At 40.1% G+C, this 19,539-nt stretch overlaps 1 protein-coding gene across 5 annotated transcripts in view; it reads right to left on the bottom strand.

The window, feature by feature from the left end:
- The window catches only part of ARHGEF28 (Rho guanine nucleotide exchange factor 28), a 330,335-nt gene that overhangs the window by 11,204 nt on the left and 299,592 nt on the right, over positions 1 to 19,539 (bottom strand). For all 5 annotated transcript variants that reach the window (XM_067031143.1, XM_067031144.1, XM_067031142.1 and 2 more), the window contains 2 exons: positions 18,950 to 19,435; positions 16,726 to 17,026 (listed from right to left, as the gene is read on the bottom strand). In XM_067031143.1, coding sequence (XP_066887244.1) covers positions 16,726 to 17,026; positions 18,950 to 19,435 — 787 coding nt within the window. The remainder of the gene's footprint in view (positions 1 to 16,725; positions 17,027 to 18,949; positions 19,436 to 19,539) is intronic.

Here is a 19,539-nt window from a genome sequence, read left to right as displayed (position 1 = left end):
AGAGACTTCTGAAGTTCTAATATCTGCTGTTAGAAAAAAACCTTTATAAACAAGCACTTCAGAGAGGAAGAAACCTAAAAACCTAATAAATATTAAAAAGGAACTAAATCTCACTGGTAATTAGGGAAGTACAAATTGAAAGAAAGGGGTTATCCATTCCATACCCATGATATCGGCAAATATTGAGAAGCCTAACAATGCTAAGTGTTGGGGAGAATCTGGAGAAACTCGACCCCTCGTACATTGCTGCTGAGAGTTATACTATACAATTTTAGAGAGAAATCAGTAATACCCAGCGAAACCAAATACATCCCTACTACTTCTAGGTGTTCATAATCTACATAAACTCTCACTCATGTGCACCAGGAGATGTGCATAAAAGGATGTTTACTGAAAAGCGTTTGTAATAAAAAAATTGGAAACATCCTAATTGCTCATTAGTAAGGTAATGAATATGCTGGTGTTTATTCACATAATGGAAGAGCATACAGCAGTTTAAAATTAACTGTGCTACATGTACAAATATGCACGTTGAGTGAAAAAAGTTGCAAATAGACATATACACACACATATACATGGAGCAGGGGAGAAAGGGAAGGAGGGCAGGCTCTTTTATACTATCACTACATATATATGTATCTATAAACAATATATATTTTTTTGTTTTCCACTACATTTATATGTATCCATAAATGATAAACAATATGTCATATTTTTGTTTTGTTAAAACAAAACAAAAAATATGTCTATTGATACATATATATGTTTATGGCATAAAAACATACTGTGGAAATGATGTACACCAATTACAGGATATTGGATAACTCTGAATAGGAAAAAAGAAAAAGATAAAGGGAAGGGATTTCATATCTAACACTTCTTTCAAAAAAAAAAAAGGGGCAAAGAGATGTCTGAAGCAAATATGGTATAAAGTTAACATTTGTTAAATGCATGCCTGATACAGATTTTCTATACTTTTCTGTAAGTTTGAAATTTTCATAATTACAACTTTTATGTTAAAAAATGCACGAAAATACACAGCAACCAATTGCAATATGTGGTCTTTATTTGCATAGTGAGTCCAAAAAACAAGCTGGAAAAAGGACACACGCACTACATTTATAAAACAATTGGAAACTTGAACCCTGACTATATGTTGATATTATGGAAGTTTTGGTAATTTTTCCTAGGTGTGATAATAGTTTAAAAAAGAGAGCCTTGGGCTTCCCTGGTGGCGCAGTGGCTGAAAGTCTGCCTGCTGATGCAGGGGACACGGGTTCGTGCCCCGGTCTGGGAAGATCCCACATGCCGCAGAGTGGCTGGGCCCGTAAGCCATGGCCGCTGAGCCTGCGTGTCCGGAGCCTGTGCTCCGCAACGGGAGAGAGGCCACGACGGTGAGAGGCCTGCGTACCGCCAAAAAAAAAAAAAAAAAAAAAAAAAAAAAAAAGAGCCTTACTTTTCAGAGATACATACTGAAATGTTATGTATCAGTAAATGTTTACAGATGATTTTTAGAATTTGCTTCAAAATAGCACAAGGTGTGTGTTGTTGCTGGGCATGGGGGATCGGTGGGTAGGAACCTAGATAAAACACCACTGGCCATAATTTCCTAATTTTTTGAAGTTGGGTGATGGTACATGAGCAGTTATTATACTCCTCTGCTTAATTTTGTACATGTTTCAAATTGTGCATACATTCAGGTAATCAGGGAATATGTCAAGCTCAAATTTTAAATCAAAACAAATTAAGATGTTCCAACCTCAGAGTCCCAGTTAAGAAGCAGGGACAGCTTTTTAAGATTGTGCTGAATTAAACAGTATGTAGGTCTCCAGCTACAAGGACAGGGCAGTATTTTCATGGCATTGAATTCCTCTTAAGGCTGTAGAGACCAGGGACTCCTAAGTACCATGGAAATAAAACTGGAAACTGCCTTCTGCATGACCCTACCCACACTGAAAGAGTTATGCCTCTCATTTTGCTGAAAGAAGAACTGAATTCATTTCTCTGCCAGGTGAATAATGCAGGAAATCAACCTAGGAATTTTAATGCTGCATTTACTTCTTACTGGTTCAGTAGAGGGAAAAGCAGATGGTAAAATTCTTAAGCATACCAGATCCAGTGTTTTTCTTTAAACAAGAAGAAGGCAAGCAATTAGATCAAACACCCCAAGCTAATTAGTTCTACCTACTGCTTAATAATTATGTTATTACCAGACTTTTTAAAAAAGGCACCCAATTCTTTAAAGGTATATAAATGAGTGTTTTTTTCTCTTGATCAACTACAAAATTATGAGATGTCAAAGAACTTACATGCCTTTTTCTGTTCTGAGAAATTGGTATTTACAGTTTTCAGAGCAACATAAAATTTTTTCTTTTTAAAAACGAGAAACACTTTGTAATTCTTATCTGTTTGAAATAACATTTGCTGAGAAACCAAACCCTGAAATATCTTTTCCAACTGCAGCTTTGAATTTATGTCACTCAAAAATGATTAAAATTTTAAAAGTACAACATAATATATAGAAAATGTTTTGTTCAATGTAAATTTGTCTCACTCAGCATTCTTTTCATATTTATGTTTGCAATCAGAGCAAAGATTTCTATATTACATTTCTGGAAATTAAACTTAAATACTTTTAGAAATTGTTCCATTAGAGAAGTAGGCAGTTTGCAGAACAGAGGCAAAATTAGGACTTTATTAAAACAGGAATCAAATGAGAACATATATACTAAGATTAATTACTTTACTCCTTGGAGCCATTCTCTTCCTATAGGAGATGATTTTACACTGTCTTATGCATACAAATGTCATGTGGAGCTACTCTAGATGTTAATATTTGTGCTTCCTGACTTGTGACCTATGACTAACACTGGAGCCTAAGAAACAAATTTCCCTTTAATTATCTACCAGGTGACACAAATTCCCAAGTTTGCACTACATCCTCTTCCTTTTAGACAGATCTCTTTCTTCTGTAAACAACTTTTTTTAAGAAGGAGCCACAGCATTACCATACAATTTAACTTCTCTTTAGTGGAATCAGCCACCAAGAGCAAAGAGCAAGTAGCCTCAACGACTTAGTGACCAATGGCCCCAGCGCCTTCCAGACCAATAAGGGCCACTAAGCACACTGCCCTCTGATAGCCTGTTACCTCACAGAGTAAGAAGATGCAGACACAGATAACTATAAAAGAAGCTAATGAACACTGTCCACAGGCAGACACCACTTCAGAGATCTTCCAAAGACAGCACTTTTAGATGTGGTAGCCAGGACAGGCTTCAGAGCAAAGACAGAACTGGAATTGAGCCTGGCTGACCAGAATGTCAACAGGAAGAGGTGGCCTCGGGTGGAGGTATTTTAGGTAGAGCTCACCCCTACTGCAAAGGGGAGGAAATGCTGGATGCCATAAGAAAAGAGAGCTATTGGGTCTGGAGGAATTATGAGTTAGTGCAGATAAATCAAAGCTCCTAAAACCCAGATTGGGAGGGTCTGGATAGGCATGTGGAGGAAAGTGACCCTGGAGCTGGGGTCTTGAAAGATGAACAAGAGTTTACCAGGTTGAGAATAAAGGGTGGAGGAGAGGATTTTCCTGAAAGAGGAAATAGATGTACAAAAGGGGCAGGGGTGGCTGGCCTTTCACATAAATGGAAGAACTTCCTATGGCTGGACCACAGGGAGAGAAAGGACAGAGCAGCATGAGATGAGGCTGAGAGATCAGAGGTTAGATCAGGCCTCCAGGCCCAAGCACAATGACTAATTTCAGCACACGGTGCATTTGAATAAGCCCAAGGAAGGTGACCCAAAAAAGCCCTAAGAGGACTGGACACAAATCCTTATCCACAGGCCCAAATGCTGGCCTAGGGGCTAAACAAAACTCTATCTAAAATTCACTGTGTTGTATTTGGTACTCAGAAGACAACCCATGTGGTAAATCATGTTGGCATATGTCGTTTGGATTGAAGGGAGAAAGGATGTATTTGAAGGGTGTGCCATGCACAATGAGTTTATTTCAACACCCACTTACATCACTGGTTTTCTTCCTAGTATACTTTAAGGAATAGTAGCCCTGCAAGGTTCTGGGCTGGAGAAGAGGATGTGGTGGTTAAATAGGCTTGGGAAGTGCCACTTTTGGAGAGTCACAGTACACATGAGCACAATGAAAGTTTTGAAGAAGTTGTGTAGTCGCCAAACCACCATTTCCCAGTACCATCTAATTATGGGAACTTTCTATCATGTACTGTGGAATGTTTTTTGAGAAGTGTCTATTTAGATAATACTCCAATGAGACATAATATGTCCTTCAGGTCCCCAGAGCAACTATTTTGGAAGTGGCGCAGTGGATGAAGCAACTGAATGTTCTTCCTTAATGCTCTGCTCCTTTTTTAGCACAAGGTATAACAGTAACAGTGACAATAACTGTCTACTAAGTGCTTCCAAAGTTCTCAGAATTGTACGTTTCGTCTTATAAAACCCTCATACCACCTACAAAGTAGATACTATCAGAAGTCCAATTTTACAGATGAGGAAACTGACACCCACCAAGTTTAAACACTTGCTTAAGTTTTCACAGGTGGTAAATCTGAACCCAGGCCTTCTATCTTCACCACTATGCCACTCAGCCACCTCCACTGTTCAATATTAATCAAGTTTATTCCTTCATGCATTCATTTGTTAATCTGTTCATTGATTCATTCATTCAAATCCCTCATGTAAAAGAGAAGTACCAGAAAACACACCTAAAGTTCATTACATTGGAAAAAGCATCGTTTTCGTCTATGTTTGCTGAAACTTGGTTTAGGAGGTGGGAGAAGATGGATACTTTATCTTTTCCTCTTTGAATGACAGGGAAATATCACATCACCTACCTTCTTCACATGAACATATGTCTCGTCTTGATCATTCTGGTCAAAAATGATATTGCTAGGCAGGTTTCTGCCCTAGTGTTTTTCCTGGGTCCTTGCTGAATTAGTCATTTAATCAAGCCCTTCATGAAATACATTTTCTGAAATTTCCCTGGACCACACATCCTCAAAGTTAGCCAATAGTCTAAAAAGATAAAATAACCATCTCTAAAAAAAATACCTACCATATCTATATATTACCTATATCTCTTATCTGAAGAGGAAATATTTTAATTTGAAGATGAAATATCTTAACTCACTGGCAGCAGCATTTGCAAAAACCCTTCCATATTCCTATCAGAAGCAATGATAATTTCTTTGAGTAGGATTATTTTAATGTGATTTTTCCCAGTGTTTTGCTCACACAGTTAAGATTTAAGCTTTTCCCCGCTACGTCCATTAAGGTAATCACCTCATACACAGCTCAGAGAAGAGGGAGCTCATGAAAGATACATGTAGTATCTGATCTTTCACGATGCTTTACCTCAGGCTGCTTGTTCAGCATAAAATAACTAAAATTTTTTTAAAAAATCTTTTCAGAGAGTGAAGTACCCTAAAAGGCAGCTGAACACACCCTCCCCCTTGCAGTACTGCTGCATTCTCCTTTCAAGGGGGATGGGATTCCAGCCCGAAGTCCTCGGGGACACATCAGTGTGTGACTGTACTTCCTCACACTGGAGCCCAAATGCAAAATAGGGCCTCATGACTATGCTGACTAACAGACCATCACATTTTGGCCCAAACATTCCTTTTGTTTTCTCCTTCCAAGCTATGTGCCAGTGAAAAGTAGTCTGCACGCGCAAAACTTTGCGGGTGTATTTTAGAGCTCATGCTGAACAGAAGAATCGAGCGTCTAAAAATACAGGATGAGCTCTACTTTGTGTATAACCTATCATACCAATCTGGATACATTAACAAGTAATCAAAAATAGGTTAACTATTTTTGGTAGGAATAAATTCATCACGAGTCACAAGTTTAATCTACTCATTGGAAGTAGCGCAGCTTTAAAAGCCTTTAGTTTCTTAAAGGAAGGTTCCATTTTAATCAGATGGAATATATATTAAGAATTATACATTCCATATTCTTGTTATATAATAACATCCCCCAAACAGAGCCATATGGAAACAAGTCAAGAAAACACAACCTATATTTATCCAAGAGTTTAGGCTTATATAATTTTAAGAATATTTAATAGCTCCATATTTACTACACTAAAATAAGAAGAAAAAAAAATCCAGCACAGCGAAACAGTTAACTGCAAGGGTGCGTCTGAAATGACAAGAATACAAGCCTGAGATCCTAAACACAGATTCTAGAAGCTTTTGGCAAAGCCAAGTATGTGAAGTCTCTTTCTCCTTGACTCCTAATATCTCACCATCCCATCTTCTGCCATCTGCCTCTAGCAAATGTCAGTGGATTCCCAGGATGGAAACATGTTTCCTTTCTGATTAATTCTTAAAAGACTCCCCAAAATATGGCCTACTGCAATTGAGCATGATTGCCCTGAATTCACGGGAAATAACCAAAGCCATAGTCTTCTTTCAGCTTTCCAGAAGAATCAAGAATCCCTCCCATCTAAAGGACTGGTGTCTAAATTGAGCACTTACAGACTCCTATACTGACAGCCCAAACCATCTTTGAGAAATAGGAACTTCAAAATTCAGAACCTACAAGAAAGTACTGAGGCTTCTGAAGACATGTTAGAAAACAGAGTGTTAAAATCACCTGCTGGGGGCTTCCCTGGTGGCGCAGTGGTTGAGAATCTGCCTGCCAATGCAGGGATACGGGTTCGGGCCCTGGTCTGGGAAGACCCCACATGCCGCGGAGCAACTAAGCCCGTGAGCCACAACTACTGAGCCTGCGCATCTGGAGCTTGTGCTCCGCGACAGTGAGAGGCCCCGCGCACCGCGATGAAGAGTGGCCCCCGCTCGCCGCAACTGGAGACAGCCCTCGCACAGAAACGAAGACCCAACACAGCCAAAAATTAAATAAATAAAAATTTCAAAAAAAAATCACCTCCTGATTTGGGGTTTTGCATGGAGAGGGCTCTGAGCACGTGATTCCTGTGTCTTGATGCTGGTGGATTTATGAGACTCTTAGAATGCAAGGTCCTTATTGCAATGTTATAACATTCTCTGTGATTAACTGATTGCAAATCACTGCACAGGGTGCCAAGATCGCTGGTAGGCAGCAGGTCATTAAATAAAATTAAAACTCTGCCAATGTTTTGCTTGTAAATGCTTCTTCCAAGTCTTTACAGCAGCACCAGTCCTTACAAAATGACCTCAATTCACCTGAGAAGTAGAGTCTCCTGTATTTTTGGTGGATGATCCAAATATTCTATATTTAATCCAAACATCCAGCATGTTATGTTTTAGGAAGAAAAACCTGTAGTGTAATGAAATTTGCACAAAGAGAGCTATGGAGAAGAGCTGCCATGAAAATAATTAAATTCTGCACAGTCGTACTGTGAAATTGTTCAGCAAAAGGCTCAGAGTCCTATCCTGCAGAACTGGGAACCTCTGTAAGACCACATTTTTCCTTAGGTAAACCTTCAAACCAAGCATTAACATTTCAAATTAAATTGAATTAATATCTTATCTAGAAAGAGAATGGATACCCTGGCCCCTTCTCCAAGCAAACTCCACAGTGATTTATCATGGCAAATAAGCATCTCCACAGATCAAAACCCAGGCCCCAGCTTATTTATTATCTGGCTCGAAGTCTGAGCAGAAAAACAGGACAAGACGTCGCCCGCTCAGCCAGCTGTTTCTGGGAACTGACCAGCTGAGGACACATAGGTGCCTTTCAGTCAGTCTGTCTGGGGTAGAGCAAAGGGGTATATTTCTTAAGATGCCACCACATTTAATTTTTAAATTGCTATGAAAAATATATGATCTTTCAGGCAATACTTTAAGGCTGACAGGTAGAAGGTGGTGCCGTGGAAATTGGTTCACATTCTAAGAGTGTTCTTAAGGAAACAAATACTAATTGTTTTGCCTGGGGAGATACATTGGACTGTTAAATAGGATTTAGCAGAAGAAAAAGGGTTTAAGAAAGTGTTTCACTGACGTGGAGCTAGCTGCCCATGTTTAATTTACTGGTGTTCAAGCTACTTTATGGTTAAAAAAGAAATACCCCAGTGAACAGATAGGCTGACTAATTGTTGTTCATATAACAATTAAATGCTAAATTGTTTATGTGCCATCTTCCTAAAATGACAGCAATGAATTCATTTCTACTTGTTTAGAATAACTTAAGGCATTTTATGGAGAGTATGTTTTAACTGTTTGAGCTTTCATTTGCCACACATGGCCATGTGGGGCTATATGGACAATATTCTAAAGGGAAAAATAACTCATATAAGAAGATGCTCTCTAGAGCTGAACAAAGAGTACCTATATCAAACTGATAAATGAGACTATACATCTGAAGACAAATTTATTTCAACATTAATGAGGAAGAAAAGTTGGCAACCGTTAAAGTCTGCTACCTAGAATCCAGAAAGGTTCGCAATTTTATAGTTATCCTGACATTTCAGGAATGCTACCTCATATATACCCATCTTACAAAAGTTCTCAAACTCACTCAATCCAGGTAGCTAGCCTGAAGCACTTGCCTAGTCCACCTTTATTAATCCCCATCACACCCCACACGTCTACTGGCTTTCCTTAACCTGTTTCAATGCCTCAGTCAAGTCAAGCTGTGTGACTCAAGCTCATAGTTGCTTTCATTTCTGCTAAAGAGTGTGGACCTTGACTCCTTCATTCATGTCACAATTTTTTATCAAATGTTCATCAGATGCCAAACACTGTACACTGTGCTTTGTTAATTGTGATAGAGCGATGAACAAAGGAGATACATGGAGTGCCCCATTCTCTTGAAGCTTATTCTACAGTGGGACAGGCAGACCTTACATAAATTATTACACATGTCATTAATTCAAATTATGAGAAATGCTAACAAGGGGTGCTTCCTGGTGATTCTGAGCCTTGATTTTTATCAGTCTATCCAGGACTAACAAGGACAAATAAATTCAGGATAACTGAACTCAAAAAGAGATTAAGGTCATAAACTAGAACACAATTTTTAAATTTAAAGTGAGAAATGGTTTAAACCAAAATACTCCTGTTGGGTGTTCCCAATATTTTCTTTCTGGTAGGAAAGCCTATTCAGGGAACTCAAGTATTATTAGAAGTTTTCCTGGGGATATATTGATATAATGCAAACATTTATATAGTGCAACCCATGAGGGTTGGATGTTCTGTAGATATGGAAGTTCTACATCCCAAGTTGAGATGTTCAGTCTTGTTGGCAAAATATCTCTTACATTTGGTTCTGAAAACATGGTTGACTGATGTACTTCTTCCTCTACAGAGAGGAACAAAGGGAAGCAAAATGCTGTGACTTTTTCCCTAAGACAGTTCTGGTGATACACTAACAAACACCTCCTCTTAGACCAATATGGAAAAGTAGTCAACACTTTATATTCTAATATATTTCCATTCTGAGTAAAAAAAAAAACCCAATTTACATATTTTAAAAAAAAATCACATTTGAAACTATTGGCTTCCTACTGACATTTAGGAGACACTTTCATTTCTATCAGCAGGCCACCTCGGAATCACAATTACAATGAATTCTTTCTACCAGGTAGGGATGAAGCTGAAGTTCACCGGATCCCAGAACATGCTTGGCAATTTTTTTTTTTTTTTAATTCTGCTAACACTTCCTTCTCTTTTGTACAGATGAGGAATTAAGGCTTAGGAATCACGCAGCAGCCTTATGAGCCTGAGTTAGCATTTGAACTGAGGTTCTCTAACATCAAGCCCAGCACTCCAGGCTGGCAGTGCAGGGGAAGATAACAGGATGGCTGCTTCAGAATCACTTAAAGAACATGTCAGATACATAAATTTGCAGGTCCAGCCAAGTCCTACCAAATCAGAATCTCTACACAGAGGAATTCATATTTCTATTGCCTTCTCCCAGAAACCATGGTACACAGCCAGCTACAGTAACCACGGTTCTAGCAGCCAACCCCACCCACAGCATCTCACTTCTCATGAGCCTCACAGTTAGAGGGTGGCCCTTTGTAACATCATCACAGGATTTGGGGAGCTGGAGTTGGGGGGGAAACTCTCTCTGGGTTTTAATACACTGGCCTTAACTCCATCCAGTACACTCAACTCCATTTTTCTAAATTCATCTTTTCACAGAGACTGAATGAATAAAAAGTGAAAAAGAAAAGTTGTTTTCTTTGTAAAACAGAGACAGCAACCACATCTCACAGGATGTTGTAAAGGGCAAATGAGACCATGAATTCAAAATGTGTTTTTGAATGGCATGAAGTGCCATATAATATTACATTAATTCACCCAAACGTGAATTAATTGGGATGGAATTTCTAAGCCAAGAGGAATATAAACTTCTCAATTTAAGTGAAAAAGAAAATACAAGTTAGACGATCTACTTTTACAAATAAAGTTTTACTGGAACACAGCTAATCTCATTCTTTTTTTTTTTTTTTTAACATCTTGATTGGAGTATAATTGCTTTACAGTGGTGTGTTAGTTTCTTAATGTACTGTCTTCGGCTGATTTAGAGCTATAACGGCAGAGTTGACTATATGCGACAAAGACCGACAGCCTGAAAAGACTCAAGTATTCACTGTGTGGTCCTTTAAGGAAAAGTCTGCCACCCCCTCTGAACCAGATGGTCATATTTTTCTTAGGCAAACATAAAACATCAGTCCTTAGCTGAACACCCCACATTTTAGGCAAGTCCTAAAAATTGAATTTTCACGGCTGGATGGACATGGGGGTGAGAGAGGAGACAGTCCCCAGATTCTGATTTGTGGAAGGCATGATGTTTTCTTTGCCCACTTTGGATCATTGTCCCAGGAGTCATTGACACTGACAGGAGCACGCCTTATCCTTCAGGTATGTTTGGTACCTAAATGATTACAAACTTTCCTTGCAAACCCAACCCTTAATCACTTTGAGAGTAAAGCCACACTGTACTAGAGAGGTCAAATATGTAACCCATAGACCACATATGTGTGTATGTACATGTATGTATATATGTACTCGTATGTAGGGTGGGTTTTTTTTTTTTTCCAGGATTTAAGCTAAGAATGACCCAAGGTCAGGCCTAACCCCCTGGAATCCTTCATACTGAGTAGATTCCCACTTTAGCAGCTTGTTCAAACCAAACTGGAAGCTCGGCGGGGATGAACAGCCAGCCACACGGCTGGCTGGCTGCCTCTGAATCCACCCACCTGCTGGTTTTGCCCTCCTGCTGTGTACTGGGCTCTATTCACTAAGGCGGGATGGCCCTGGCCCAGCTGGCTCACATAGCAAACCTGCCCCCAGAGAACTATGGAGTCAGGAAGTTGGCAGTCAGCACCCCTGGCTCACCAGGCTCTACAAGCAAATGGCATGTTTCCCTTTCCTGGTACAAAATCTGCAAAATCATCTATACTTGTCAGTGAGAAAAATTAAAATTAAGTCTTTAAGCCCAATTATTTATGCTCTTGTCATAACGCAGATGACCGAGAGCAAGCAGTATTGTGATTTCCTTTAAAATGTTAACCAAAGTGATAGCCAAGATCTTAGAAGAAAAGATAAAGAGCTGGTCAATGATTTCCCAATTTTGACTTCTACAAACTCCCATAGATATATCTGGATAATAATTTGATGTCATATGAATATTCTCGATACTTCAGCTTTGGTTTTATTTAAGCAATCCAAAATAAAAGCGTCTAATATTCCCTCCCAATCATAGAGAGAGTTCAAAATTCCCAAAGCTCTTTAATTAGCTCTAGGTTTGGGAAAATGTCCTAATGAATATACAGACATTTTTCTGCCCTAATTTCTATATTGACACAGGCTTGATAACAGATACCTATATCTACAAATATAAAGAATATAGATATTTATCACAATTTTACTGTTACGCATTTTTTTAAACAAAGTTTAGTTCACTTCCCTAACCAAGTTAAAAAAAAAAAGCTCAGATTGGGGCTTCCCTGGTGGCGCAGTGGTTGAGAGTCTGTCTGCTAATGCAGGAGACACGGGTTCGTGCCCCGGTCCGGGAAGATCCCACATGCCACGGAGCAGCTAGGCCCATGAGCCATGGCCACTGAGCCTGCGCGTCCGGAGCCTGTGCTCCGCAACGGGAGAGGCCACAACAGTGAGAGGCCCGTGTACCGCAAAAAAAAAAAAAGCTCAGATTGTTAAATTATAGTTCAAGTTTGGTACATTTTTTTAAAAATTAAAGCTTTCATGGTACCTAAAAATAGCAAAGAGAAAATAATAATTTTATCCTGTGTTAAAGGCTAATTGTGTCCCCCCCAAACTCATATATTAAAGTCCTAACCCCTGTTACCTCAAAATATATTCGAAGATAGAGCCTTCAAAGAAGTAATTAAGTGAGGTCATTAAGGTGGGTCCTAATCCAATATGGCTGATGTCCTTTAAGAAGATGAAATTAGGACACAGATTTGCACAGAGGGAAGACCATGTGAAGACAGGGAGAAGACAACCCTCTATAAGCCAAGAAGAGAGGCCTCAGAAAAAGCAACCCTGCCAACACCTTGACGTTTGACTTCCAGCCTCCAGAACTTTATTATGGTAGCTCTAGCAAAGTTATACATCCACCTTTTCAAATACTTCTTTGTCACTAAAGTTTAAATTATCTAACGCCAGCTTCAGTTTTATGGGAAATTGCCTGTAGGTCTTTAGCAAAGTTTCCTTCCACACAGATTACACAAATAAGGTACCCATTTCTGAATTGTAGAATATGTTTAAAACATTAGAAATTATCACATACTCACTTCTTAAAGACTATTACTTAAATACTAACTACAGCATAGCCTTTTATTTGGAAATTTTCTATTCTATTTCCATATGTAAAAAACATGTCATTGAAAGTTCAACGCAGCTGTCTGTATTTTAAAAAGTATAACATTGCCAAGATGAAGTATTCTGAATACAATGCTTTGAATTTGAAAATATTTTGATGGGCACCAAATTCTAACAAGCAGCAAAGCGAAACACTCTTCTGGAATCCAAACTTGAAAAAGTTATTCTTTTTCCAATGTCAACTACGTGACTAAGGCATGAAATTTGGTTCTCGATTTAAATTTTATCATATGCATTACGGCAAAACTATGATGCTTTAACTACATTGAAAAGGAACTTTTTAGGTAACCTGCAAATACTGAGGTACAGATAAAAATATAACTGAAAAGGCAGACTAAGAAGATTTCAGATTAATTATACCGGAAAGTATTTTCTCTGTTGATTAATGAAAAAAGGCAAATATAAACTAAGAGAGACACTGAGTAAATAGTCCTAGAATTCTAAAGCTAGGAGAGAAAAAAAAAGGCACAGAAAAATGTTTTTTGTTGGTTTTGCCTTTAAGAAGACTAATACAGTTGAGCATTTCATGGGGCCAATTACATAGCAATTGTCCTACAGGGACTATATTGTTTAAAGAAATTCAAATTTTCTGTAGCCTTGGCTAGTGTCCCTCAGAGGAGTGCAGATTAAGTTCCTAAACCAACCATCTCTTCTACTATAAATAAAATCAAACACCAATTTGGATCTAACGTTCAAACATCAAGAATTTTGTTCATGAGACAACTTCCAAAACTGGAAAGTAAAGTTCTTTATAAAGTATTACCTTAAAAAAATATTTACAAGTAACACAGGGATATTGTCAGGCAATACTAGAGAAACAAATGATCCTTAACAAAATGTGTCTTATGGGAAAAAAGTGAAGCTAAAAGGTATTTATATCTGAAGATCCTCAGAGCTCATGCAAGCACTGGCCACCACAGCCCAAATGATTGAGAAATATTTTCCAAAGGGTAATATTAAAAAAAGAAGGAAGGGACAAAAACAACAACAAAGAACTGGGCCTTCATGATGGACATCCTGCCAGATATTACAATAGGATTTATTCTAGTTATACTCCAACTTCTTTTAAAAGGACAATTCAAAACAGCATTCTAGAAATTAACAACATGCAGTGTAATGGTTCAGAGCATGGGCTCCGGGACCAGTCTTCCCACTTCCTCTCTGGCTCTGCTATTTACTAGCCCTGTGGCCTTGGACAAGTCACTGAACCTCTCTGTGCCTCAGTTTCCCCCCTCAACTGGAGATAATAACAGAAGCATCTCAGAGGGTGGTTGTGAGTACTAAATGAATTTCTCCACGTCAAACCTGAGCACAGTGCTTGAAATTTGGCAAGTGTCATATAACTGTCAGTGGTGGCAGTGGTGATAGGGATACTGACAAACCAATTGGAACACAAAGAGCACAGTAAAATGTCTGGTGAAGCTGGCTTGAACAACTAAATGAAAATTCCAATCTAGGCAACAGCTTAAACACGTTAGAGAATTTTATTTACATACAATTGTTTTCCACCAGGCTTACTGTTCCCCAAATTCACATTTCCACTTATCTGAGCTGCTCTTAGGCACCCAGTACAAGACCAGACCAAAGAGCCAAGCATTCTTTAAGGAGCTGCCTGAAAACAGCAGACCTTAGGGCCTACTGATGAATCCAAACCACGGTTAAACACACATTTAACAAAAACACCAGACAAGAACAGGAGAGGCACACTTTGTTAGCCAGGGTACTTGTCACTGATGACCACTCACACGAAGATACAGGAGCAAATGTGAAAGCAGGGGACGCTGACACGGCACCATCCTTGATTCTAGAACATGGACTGTCCTCCTCTCCACCAGCATAGCCTGGACTGGTTTCTTCTGACCTCCTCCTGTTCCCCCCTCCTGCCTCCCACCCCTTCCCCCAGGCCTATGTGGACAGCACACGCAGAGTCTAGTGAAGACCACCATCAGTGGCTTATTTTGAGCTACTTTTGATTCCAAGAAACGTGAAAGCTCTGGAGTGGCTTGAACAATTTTATCTGGACCTGACAACCCTCTTAAGTATATCCAATTTTCATTCCACTTACCTACCACCTCCTTAATCTCTGACTTTCTTCTCTCTCCTCCAGAAACTGCTTATCGCGCTTAAGTAAACAAACGTAAATAGGGTTTTCTGACCAGTTGCAAAACTCCAGCGCTTGACAGCTCACACTGCATTTCTGATCTAATCCCTCCTGCACACACCAGGACGCTCCTGAGAGAAGAAGGCCAAGAGTCGATTTTGCTCTCTTCTATCAATGTCCTGAGTGTCCTTGGCCTACACTGGACACAGCATCTGAAGCTGAAGCACGTTTTCTCAGCATTTCCCTGGGCTATATTTAATTCCTTACATGTGGAGACACTGGGTTTGTATATAATTACTGTTTATTTCCTTAGTACATGTTCTGTCTCCTGCATGCAGGCTGCCAAATGTTTAAAAGCTTTCTACTTTAAAGCACAAGTCAACAGAAAAAGGTAGGAGATACAGAAAAAGCAGAAATACTTCTTTCAAACAAAAGTGGAATGTGGTTTAACTCAAACTGAGTTTCTGTATTACCCCAAAGCCAGTATGAAAAAATCACAGTGACGACAGAAAGTACTGCAGATAGCAACTTAATGAATCCAACACAGCAAAGCAACACGTATCAAGAGAAAGCATTCTGCAATATGGTCTCTGTAGTGTTAGGGCTGCAACATAATATATTAAAGGGGTTAAACTTTGCTACATTCTGCCCATTTTTTAAACCTCAATTCACTATTCTATTTTTTTCTTTTTTATTTAAGGAATACTTGAAGCGATACTTAAAGAACTATTTCATTCTTTCTTATATGCTGACAAGAAATAAGAATATTACACCAGTGACTGAATAATGTAAAGAATTATCCACCGCTAAGAATCAACATAATTTGGATTAGTAATACATCTACTTTCAGGCACTGTCAGAATTCTTACTCTCTAATTCGGAGAAGCTGAACACATTCAAACCTTTTCATTGCTGACAAATCATCCTACTGACAAACTTAAGAATAACTATGAAGCATGGAAACCAATCTCTGTCCAGTTCTGAAGATCTCTCTATACCACTGCTTGTTTCATGTTTCTGAAACATTTTGCTGTCAGTGATTTATTTCCCATCCATGTGGCCAGCCATTTGCTTATTCTATTGCGTGCCATCTGTCTTTCAGTACGGAGGTTTCGAGTTCTTCTCATTCCCTACCTCATATCCCACAGAAAACAATTTATAATAGACCTAGATTTAAATCATTTGGATTCATGTGGAGTTGGTAACTCGAGCTGCCTTTCATTTATATTTGGCAAATGCTTTAATGGGATTAGCAAATTGTGTCATTACGAGGTACTTATGGAGACACAACACCTTTTTTTTTTTTTTTACAATGACAAATGATGTTAACGGTTTCATTTGGAGTATTTAATGGCAGTACAGAAGATTTTACTAACATTGCAGGAAATTGCCCCGAGAGACAATAAAGCCCTACCACAAACCCTGTCCATATCTTTTATTTCTGAGACTCAACAAGTATGTGTATCAGGATGTGGTTGGGTCTACAGTGAGGAATAAATATCAAGTTGCTTCACTTTTCAAGGAAAGTTATTATTTAACCCACAGACCTAAAAACCCTGTCTGGTTCTCACATCTCAGTGGCATCCTCTAAGCCCTCCAACCATGGTCTAGTTGTCTCAATACTCACAAGCGATGGCCCCCAGACGTCCCCAAAGAAAAGTTTATGCCACAAACTCCAGCTCATCAGCACCAATTTATTCCCATTCTAGGGCCCACTTTGATTCGCTCTAAAGAAGAGCCAACCATTCAGAAAAACAGCTCCTTGTGGAAACTATACAGATGATGTTTAAAGTATTAATTACCATTTTTACAAGAATCCTTGCTGCTTTGGTGGAGAGGGGGTATCTGATGACAGGACCCAGCGGCTATCCACAGTTCATGGCTGACATCCAAGGGCTGAGAAATGTTCATCTTGAGGTCTACTTGATTTTCACTAGTCCTTACCAAATCGGAATGAGATATACTTGGGGGGTAAGTGGCATCCTGATGGATATCTGCTGGAGTCGGTTTGTTCAAGGTGTTAAGTGACATTTGCACTAAAGCTTCATTGATGAAGAGTGAATTTTCATGACATAAACCCTCAGATTGATTAAGTTCCATTACCTGTGTAAGAAAAAAGAAAAAACACAATAATTCTTCCAGCAATGTGTACCAGTTTTATAAAGTATTTATTCCTAACAGAATTTAGCCATCAAGATTTTAATGAGTGAGTTGGAGAAGGATATTACCCTTGACTCCCTCCTCCCACCCCCTTGTAATGAGCTAGTACCAAAAACTTCAATTGGCAATGCACAGCATATCTTAAAAGAAATAAAAATCAGGGCTGCCCTGGTGGCGCAGTGGTTGAGAGTCCGCCTGCCGATGCAGGGGACATGGGTTCGTGCCCTGGTCTGGGAAGATCCCACATGCCGCGGAGCGGCTGGGCCCATGAGCCATGGCTACTGAGCCTGCGCGTCTGGAGCCTGTGCTGCGCATTGGGAGAGGCCGCGACAGTGAGAGGCCCGCCTACCTCAAAAAAAACAAAAAAACAAAAAAAGAAATAAAAATCAAATGAAAAGATACGTGCAGCTGTGTGCTCACTGCTGTTAAAGTGTTTCTGCTTTAAGGGAATAGCATTTTCACTTTTGCTAAATCACAGTTGAAGACATTCACGTACACATAAAGTATTTGCAATAAATATAATTTAGCCAACTTGAAAGGAAAGTGAGATATAACACAGATCATTCTTAGAAGCTTGTCAACTTTTACAACTTTATGTACAGTATTTACAATAGCCAGGACATGGAAGCAACCTAAATGTCCATCAACAGATAAATGGATAAAGAAGATGTGGCACATATATACAATGAAATATTACTCAGCCATAAAAAAAGAACGAAACTGAGTTATTTGTAGTGAGGTGGATGGACCTAGAGTCTATCATACAGAGTGAAGTAAGTCAGAAAGAGAAAAACAAATACCGTATGTTAACGCACATATATGGAATCTAAAAAAACGGTACTGATGAACCTAGCGGCAGGGCAAGAATAAAGACACAGACGTAAAGAATGGACTTGAGGACACAGCGAGGGGAAGGGTAAGCTGGGATGAAGTGAGAGAGTGGCAATGACATATATACACTACCAAACGTAAAATAGATAGCTAGTGGGAAGCAGCCGCATAGCACAGGGAGATCAGCTCGGTGCTTTGTGACCACCTAGAGGGGTGGGATAGGGAGGGTGGGAGGGAGGCTCAAGAGGGAGGAGATACAGGGATATATGTATGCATACAGCTGATTCACTGTGTTGTACAACAGAAACGAACACAACTTTGTAAAGCAATTATATTCCAATAAAGATATTAAAAAATATATTAAAAAAATTAAAAAGTATGTGCACATAGTACAGAAAAGTAAACTCTTGGAATGAATGGAATTGTCAAGCATGGTTAGAGTGGGTGCAAAATGAAACACGGAACTTTTTGAAAGGCTTTATCCTGCCCAAACATTAATTAGTATACTACTTATGTTAACTGTCAGTGAAATGGATTTTGAATTTATGAGGTCAAATTTACAAAAAGAGAATAAGCTTGGAATAACGGAATAGTAGTGTACTTGTTAAATTCAGTACCTATGGACATTAATAGCTTAACTGATCTGCTGAAAGGTAAATCTATACAGAGCTCTGAAGACTGGAGCATATACAGGGGAGCTTGAACTACAGCATGCTCACGGTGAGCGTGCCTCCAGGGTAAAGCTCGCCTCACTGGTACAACTCTATTCTGTATTTCTTCCCTCCGGTAAGGGGGTCTCAGAGTACAATGAACCCATGATCTAGCAGCACCCAGACCTTTCACGTGTCCATACTTCAAGTCAAGGTGCATATGTATTGTCTCTAAGGGGTCCCAGCTTTTGCTACCTACACACCGAGTAACTTGTGAGCTCTCACACAAGCAGCGAAAAAGACAGACGTGTGGTCAGTGGCTCCAGAACCACCACGACCACGGCCGTCTCACACACTGCTTCTGCAAGCATGGGGAGACCCGTACCTCCACGCCTCCTGGAGGCAATGCCGCGGGAAGGCTCCTCTGCCGGCTGTGCTTCCAGCCACGCAGCAGGCTCTGCTGGGCCCGCATCCGCTCCCTCTCCGTCTCCACCAGGCGCTGGCCCTCACGCAGCCGCTCCAGGCTCTGCTGGTACTCCTGGAGCTGCTGGTCCAGCTGCCCCCGGCTGCTCAGCAGCAGCTCCTCCTGCAGCCGGCACTGCCTCTCGCGCTCCTGCAGCCGGCTGGCCTTGGCCTCCTGCTCTCGCTGCTGCTGGTCGCACCTGCGGCGCCACCGCTGCTGGTCCTGCTGGAACCGATGCTGCAGCTTGTGGAGGCTGGCCAACTCCTCCTGCCGCTTCTCCAGGCTTCGGTGCTTCTCCTGGTCCTGAAAGGGGCTGCCTCGGAAAGAGGGGCCGGAGGACAGGCCCTCCTGCTGCTGGAGAGCCAGCCTGTGGACCTCAATGTGGCTATCCTGAACGGTCAAGGCGGCCTGTCCGAGCAGAGGGCAAAAAAAGCAAAGGCGTCCATACCGTGTGCACCTTGGGTTGGTACCACCTCAAAAGCATGACCAAATTACTTTCTCTGAATATTTCT

This window comes from Kogia breviceps, chromosome 4, assembly GCF_026419965.1.
Source record: "Kogia breviceps isolate mKogBre1 chromosome 4, mKogBre1 haplotype 1, whole genome shotgun sequence".
Taxonomy (NCBI): domain Eukaryota; kingdom Metazoa; phylum Chordata; class Mammalia; order Artiodactyla; family Physeteridae; genus Kogia; species Kogia breviceps.
Note: the sequence above shows the minus strand (reverse complement) of the source record. Positions and strands in the feature narration are given on the sequence as shown.